Source organism: Thalassophryne amazonica, chromosome 12, assembly GCF_902500255.1.
Source record: "Thalassophryne amazonica chromosome 12, fThaAma1.1, whole genome shotgun sequence".
Lineage (NCBI taxonomy): Eukaryota > Metazoa > Chordata > Actinopteri > Batrachoidiformes > Batrachoididae > Thalassophryne > Thalassophryne amazonica.
Genome location: NC_047114.1, coordinates 31,388,430 through 31,396,533, shown reverse-complemented (window position 1 = coordinate 31,396,533; position 8,104 = coordinate 31,388,430). Strand labels below are relative to the sequence as shown.

At 40.9% G+C, this 8,104-nt stretch overlaps 1 protein-coding gene across 1 annotated transcript; it reads left to right on the top strand.

Moving 5' to 3' along the window:
* Nucleotides 1–5,981: 5,981 nt before the first annotated feature.
* LOC117522531 (gastrula zinc finger protein XlCGF57.1-like) lies at nt 5,982–6,879 on the top strand (the record flags this gene model as incomplete). The annotated part of the gene is made up of 1 exon (XM_034183977.1): nt 5,982–6,879. A coding segment is annotated over exon 1 (825 nt), but the record flags the coding sequence as incomplete, so codon positions are not given.
* Between the last annotated feature and the right edge of the window lie 1,225 nt (nt 6,880–8,104).

The following is an 8,104-nucleotide window of genomic DNA, read 5'->3' as shown; positions in this document are numbered from 1 at the left end:
CTTTCCCATAACTTCATGCTGTGGCTGATCAACTTTATGCCTCTGTAGTTACTGCAGCTCTGCACATCACCCTTGTTCTTGAAAATAGGAAAAAGCACACTTCGTCTTCACTCTTCAGGCATCCTCTCACTTTCCAAGATTTTATTAAACAATCTGGTTAGAAACTCCACTGCCATCTCTCCGAGACATTTCCATGCCTCCACTGGAATGTCATCTGGACCAGCTGGCTTTCCATTCTTCATCCACTTCATAGCAGCCCTCACTTCCTTACTAATCTCTTGTACTTCCTCACTTACTCTCACCACATCATCCAGCCTTTTCTCTCGCTCATTTTCTTCATTCATCAGCTCTTTAAAATATTCCCTCCACCTTCTCAGCACACACTCCTCACTTGTCAGCACATTACCATGTGCATCTTTTACCACCTTTACCTGCTGCACATGCTTTCCAGCTCTGTCCCTTTGTCTGGCCTTTTCTCCTTCCTTACTATTCAACTTCTTGTACAGCTTGCAATATGCCTTTTCCTTCGCTTTTGCCACTTCTCTTTTCGCCTTACGCCACATCTCCTTGTACTCCTGGCTACTTACTTCATCTTGCCGACTATCCCAAAACTTTTTCGCCAACCTCTTTCTCCTTATGCTTTTCTGGACCTCTTCATTCCACCACCAAGTCTCCTTCTCTTCCTTCCACTGTCCAGATGTCATACCCAGTACTGTCCTAGCTGTCTCCCTCACCACATCTGCAGTACTTTTCCAGTTGTCCAAAATTTCTTTCCCTCCAACCAGTGCTTCTCTCAGCTGCTCGCTAAATTTCACACAACAGTCTTCCTCCTTCAGCCTCCACCATCTGATCCTTTGTTGAGCTCTCGCTCTCTTCTTTACCTCTAAAGTCATCCTACAAACAACCATCTTATGCTGTCTAACGACACTCTCTCCTGCCACCACCTTACAGTCTCTGATTTTCTTTTAGCTTGCATCTCCTATAAAGAATGTAGTCCAGCTGTGTGCACCTTCCTCCACTCTTATGTTATCCTGTGCTCCTCTCTTTTCTTAAAGTAGGTGTTCACCACAGCCATTTCCATCCTTTTTGCAAAATCAACCACCATCTGTCCTTCCCCATTCCTATCCTTGATACCATATCTACCCATTACTTCCTCATCACCTCTGTTCCCTTCACCAACATGCCCATTGAAGTCTGCTCCTTTCACCACTCTTTCATGCTTGGGCACACTCTCCACCACCTCATCTAACACACTCCAGAAATCTTCTTTCTCCTTCATCTCACAACCTGCCTGTGGGGCATATGCACTGATGATATTCATCTTCACCCCTTCAATTTCCAACTTCACACTCATCACCCTGTCAGACACTCGCTGAACCTCCAACACACGTTTAACATACTCTTCCTTTAAAATGACCCCAACGCCATTTCTCTTCCTGTCCTCACCATGGTACAACAACTTGTACCCACTGCTGATGCTCCTGCTCTTGCTTCCCTTCCACTTGGTCTCTTGCACACACAATATGTCTACCTTTCTCCTCTCCATCATATCAGCCAGGTCTCTCCCTTTACCAGTCATACTACCAACATTCAAAGTCCCCACTCTCATTTCCACCCTTCTAGTTTTCTTCTTCTCCCGCTGTTTGTGGAAACGTTCTCCTCCTCTTCTTCGTCGTCTTCGCCCAGCAGTAGCCCAATTTCCACCGGCACCCTGTTCGGCAACAGCACCGGTGGCGGACGTTGTTAACCCAGGCCTCGACCGATCCGGTATGGAAATTCGATTCTTCGTCTGCATAGTTGGGTTGGCTTGTTTTACGCCGGATGCCCTTCCTGACGCAACCCTCCTCCTTTATCCGGGCTTGGGACCGTCACTCAGAATGTACTGGCTGCAGACCCCATGTGGCTGATATAACAAAAGAGGAAAAGGGCTGGATGCTGTTTTTAATCCTCTAAATCTCTCCTACAAAACAGGTTTGTTCACTCAGCTTTGTTTGTTTTACTGATACTTTATAACATGTTGTTGTAACGGTCAAATATTTTTCTCCTCGGGTATTCCTCCAGTGATTCTGTCAATACTTACGCAACAGGATCAGGAGGATTTTGATGAAAGATGCATGTAAGATTTCTCCATATTCTGTAAAATCTCTGGATAATTTATTCCTGAAGGAAAGTGATGTCACCACCCTCAATGCTTTGGCTCTCTTTGTCCAAGATCAGCAGGGACTTTCAGTTTAGAAATGAACAAAGGTAACTGAAAGGATTCTGGTGGTTGTGATTTGTGTATTGTGGTAAATAGTGGTTTGGTTTATTTTAATCCAACACTTGGCACGAAAAGGTCAACATCAGTAACCTGTTGTACATGGGTAAGAGCAGCTCTGGTTATGAGCAGACAAAGAATAATTATCTTTGCCCCCAGAATTTATTCATCACTGCAATACTAATTCAAATCAACATAAATTGCTGGTGTGGTTACACGTGGTCTGCAGCTGTGAGGCCAGTTGGCTGTACTGCCAAATTCTCTGAAGCACCTTTGGATACAGCTTATGGTTGAGGAATGAACATTCAATTCACGGGCAACAGCTCTGGTGGACATTCCTGCATTCATCATGCCAATTGCATGCTCCCTCAAAACCTGCGACGTCTGTGGCATTGTGCTGTGTGATCAAACTAAACATTTAAGAGTGGCCTTTTATTGTGGCCAGCCTAAAGCACACCTGTGCAATAATTATGCTGTCTAATCAGCATCTTGATACGCCACACCTGGGAGGTGGGCTGCATTATCTTGGCAAAGGAGAAGTGCTCACTAACACAGATTCAGACAGATTTGTGAACAATATTTGAGAAAAATGGGTCTTTTGTAATTTATAAATGTTTTAGATTTTTGAGTTTATCATGAAAAATGGAAGCAAAAACAAAAATGTTGTTTATATTTTTGTTCAGTGTATATTATTCAGTCATGGCCCTGTGATGAGGATAAACAAAACAAACTTCTGTTGATGTTTAACAATGTTTTGTTGTTTTTGTTTTTTGTTTTTAATAAAACTCTTATTATAATAGGGACTGAACAAGCCAGGTGGTAGGCGAGACCATACTGTGCTTCCGGTTATACTTGTGATATGGCCTCAAATTATGAATGAATGAGGTAATTTCGGTACAAAGAAAAGAAACGTCAATACAAAATAAAACAAAACTGATTTGTCAGTCAATCTAGGTAATGGAAAGGTTGTAGGTAAAAGCAAAAGCTTATATATACCTACCCCTTTTACCTCACTAACATTTGCTTCTCACAACAAAAGCAAAATAAGCACAACAAGCAAAGCACAAACCTTTGAAGGTAATCAGTAAACTTAAATTTCTCATCATAACAAAATAAGTAATAATTGTGCACAACGCACAATCCAAAGGTAATAGTACAAAATCAATACTGAATTGTCCATACAGTAACCAGAAATTATATTCCAAATTTTCACTCCTTTTACAGACACACTTTTTTTTTTTATACAGTAGTTGGAATCCTTGGCTTATCAAATATCAATATTCCCGTCAAATATAGATATAGATTTTGGACATGTTGAGGTAAAAGTTTGTTTTTGGTTTTGTATATAGTTTGTATTGTAATGTAGTCAACTAAATCTATGAATTTCAGAATATTTAAGCAAATAAATAATGGGTTGGTTGGCTCATGGGAAGATTTATTACTGATCATTCTTGTGACTTTCTTTTGCAATGGAAATATTGAATTAATTTTTGTTTTATGTGTTTCCCCAGACCTCAATGCAATATGTCATATATGGCACTATTAATGCATAACATAAAGTGAAGAGTATTAAGAGAAGAAATCTTGAGTTTTGTATAGAATTGCAATGGATTTTGACATTTTGGATTTAATAGAAGTTTAAGTTGGTTTCCAACTTAATTTATCATCGATAACAACTCCAAGAAATTTCAGTTTCAGCATCATGTATTGTTAAGCTCCTACTTGAATTCCTGGGCTTATTTCCAAACATACAACCCCTGGCAAAAATTATGGAATCCCAGGCCTCGGAGGATGTTCATTCAGTTGTTTAATTTTGTAGGGAAAAAAGCAGATCACAGACATGACACAAAACTAAAGTCATTTCAAATGGCAACTTTCTGGCTTTAAGAAACACTATAAGAAATCAAGAAAAAAAATTGTGGCAGTCAGTAACGGTTACTTTTTTAGACCAAGCAGAGGGAAAAAAATATGGAATCACTCAATTCTGAGGAATAAATTATGGAATCACCCCGTACATTTTCATCCCCAAAACTAACACCTGCATCAAATCAGATCTGCTCGTTAGTCTGCATCTATAAAGGAGTGAACACACCTTGGAGAGCTGTTGCACCAAGTGTACTGACATGAATCATGGCTCCAACACGAGAGATGTCAATTGAAAACAAAGGAGAGGATTATCAAACTCTTAAAAGAGGGTAAATCATCACGCAATGTTGCAAAAGATGTTGGTTGTAAACCGTAAACTGAACTCTCTTTCTGTCAGACCTGCAATCCTTTATTGTTTTTATGTCTTGTCTGTGTTGATTGATTGATTGATTTGCATTGTCGATAAGACAGATGGATTTGGCATTCAAATAAAAGAAAAAATAATCCTTTGAACATGCTCTTTGAACATGTGTATCAGATGGTAAAAAGTGCTGTAAAAATGCAGTCCATTAAGGGTTTTGCGAACAGCAACATTGCAAAGTATGAATTAAATTATTTGGTTTATATATTTTTAATGAGTTGTAATGTCACTATAGATGTGTTCATATCATATTTGATGAATTCTGACATCTTGTTTGAGTGCCATGTAAGTAGTAATAATCATCCATCTTCTGTACCCGCTTACTCCAATTAAGGGCCGCGAATGGCCGGAGCCCATTCCAGCTGTCATGGAGTGTGAGGCAGGGTACACCCTGGACAGGACGACGATCTGTCGCAGGGCCACATATAGACAAACAAACACATTCACACACACCAAGGGTCAATTTAAAATTTTCATTTCACCTAACATGCAGGTCTTTGGATGTGGGAGGAAGCTGCAGCACCCGGAGAGAACCCACACAAACACAGGGAGAACATGCAAACTCCACACAGAAAGGCCACAGGTGGGAATCGATCCCATGACCTTCTTGCTGTGAGGCAAAATTTTAAACTAATCCTGATGTACATTTCCACTTTATCAGTTCCATCAGTGCAATAACTTAATGTCATCAGGTCAGACTCAGAACACTGATACTTCATTTGAATGAGTGTTGTTCTAACATTTGTTGTTAATTTGTTTCATTGCAGACATGCAGCCGTTCTTGGTGATTAAAGAAGAAACTCTCCCTGAACACCAGGAATGGAATCTGAGTGTTGACCAGGAGGACATTCAAGAAGAAGAGAAGCTGTGGATAAGTCAGCAGGGAGAGCAGCTTCAGCAGCTGGAGGAGGCAGATCTCACCAAGTTTGGTTTCACTGCCATCCCTGTTAAGAGTGAAAATGATGATGAAAAACCAGAGTCATCACAGCTTCATCAAAGCCGAAGTGATGAGAGCACAGAGGCTGAGCCTGTAGCCAGCAGCTCATATGTACACAAAACACTGACAGCAGAAGCTGATGGAGAGGACGAGGGAGGACCACAACCAGCCAGCAACTCAGGTCCAAACAGTCATTTACAACCAAATACCAGTGGCAGGAGTTCAGACAGTTCTGGAACTGAGACTGATGACAGTGATGACTGGAAACAGACCAGAGAACTTCAGTTAAGTTTTACCTGTCGAAAAAATACCAGTATTGTTCCTTCAGGGAACACGGTTGAGAAACAATTTAAAGACTCTAAATATGGAAAAGCATCTGGTCACATGAACAACTCAGAGCAACAAAAGGAGAGGCAAGCAAGAAGAAAACCATTTAGCTGTTCTGATCAGAGTAAAAGACAGAAACAGAAGGGCACTCTGAACAAACACATTAGAATTCAGACAGGGCAAAAAGCATTTGTCTGTTCTGAGTGTGGTCAAAGATTTGGACGAAAGAGCAACCTGAAAACACACATGATAATTCATACAGGGCATAAAGCATTTGTCTGTTCTGAGTGTGGTCAAAAATTTGGACGAAAGTGCACCCTGAAAATACATATGATAATTCATACAGGGCAAAAAGCATTTGTCTGTTCTGAGTGTGGTCAAAAATTTGGACGAAAGAGCCATCTGATCACACACATGATAATTCATACAGGACAAAAAGCATTTGTCTGTTCTGAGTGTGGTCAAAGATTTGGACACAAGAGCCACCTGATCACACACATGATAATTCATACAGGACAAAAAGCATTTGTCTGTTCTGAGTGTGGTCAAAGATTTGGACACAAGAGCCACCTCGTCACACACATGATAATTCATACAGGACATAAAGCATTTGTCTGTACTGAGTGTGGTCAAAGATTTGGACATAAGAGCACTCTGAACACACACATGATAATTCATACAGGGCAAAAAGCGTTTGTCTGTTCTGAGTGTGGTAAAAGATTTGGACAAAAGAGCAACCTGAAAACACACATGATAATTCATACAGGGCAAAAAGCATTTGTCTGTTCTGAGTGTGGTAAAAGATTTGGACAAAAGGGCACCCTGAAAACACACATGACAATTCATACAGGGCAAAAAGCATTTGTCTGTTCTGAGTGTGGTAAAAGATTTGGAGAAAAGGGCACCTTGAACAGACACATGATAATTCATACAGGACAAAAAGCATTTGTCTGTTCTGAGTGTGGTAAAAGTTTTGGACAAAAGAGCCACTTGAACACACACATGATAATTCATACAGGGCAAAAAGCATTTGTCTGTTCTGAGTGTGGTCAAAGATTTGGACAAAAGGGCAACCTGAACACACACATGATAATTCATACAGGGAGTTCCTACTGGACACGAGCCTTGAGTGTCCTCAGTCCCACTGTGAAGGGGTTTGCCAGGAGAGATCTTGGTATGAGGATGTTTCATAAGAAACAAACCCCAGTTAAAAACTCCACAAAGTGCCTAGGCACCAGGGCGTGTGAAGAAAGTAATGGTGCAACTTCTCCCAGTGCTGTGGGGAGACATCTCTTCTGTGGCAGCATTCAGCTGGGTCATCCACCAGATAAAAAAGCTGGAGTTTTAAACCTAACCAGTCACCTTCTACCGAGAGGCAGACTGCTGTAGGCTAGTGACTAAACAATAACCCTAATTAGCACCTATTGTGCTCTAGTTAGCACCCTCCTAATGACAGGGCAGCCGTCCCTCCTAATGATGGGACGGACGACTCTCCTGATGACGTGAATGACTCATTACCATGAACAAAAGACTGAAACTGCTTTGACCTTAGTACCCCATTGTAAACAGGGGACAAAGCATGTCTCAGACCCGCTCCCCGGTTAAGGCTGGGTTTCATCTGTTTCACATAAAATGCCTCCTTCACTCCTCTCTCAAACCATTTCCTTTGTAGTGTTTGTTACAGTTTTCCTGACATCTGATAGAATACACTACATTGCTCTGTTTGTAACTAGGGATCCTGTCCTTAGGGTGAACTAATTTCTGTCTCATGGTGTTAACATGTTTAAAGTAAACTGGGATTTTGTACTGTCTGAAGATCCTCTGTAGTTTTTCCCGTACTCTTGCTAAATAAGAGAGAGACACTCCTCTTCTTCTTGGCTCCGTCTCCTGTCTGTCTGGTCTCTTTGTTCTTTGAGACTTTTGCACTTTATCCGGGGACCATCGTGGGTAACCACATACTGTGAGGGCTTTCCAGACATGTTGTTGTTGTTCTTTAGCCCTTCCCTCTGTAGTTGTGGGCACCTGTAGGGCTCTACTGGCGTCCAGATGCTCATATTGCCATGAACACTACTGGCTAGTAGTTGGCAGTAGAGCATTAAAAACTTACCAAAACAAATATTCCAGATAATCCGTGTCTGCTACGTTTAAGCTGCATAGAATTTAATAAACGCAAACTGAATTTCAGTTGTCTTATATATACACACACACACACACACACACATACGAGGTCTGTCAATAAAGTATAGGTCCTTTTTATTTTTTTCAAAAACTATATGGATTTCATTCATATGTTTTT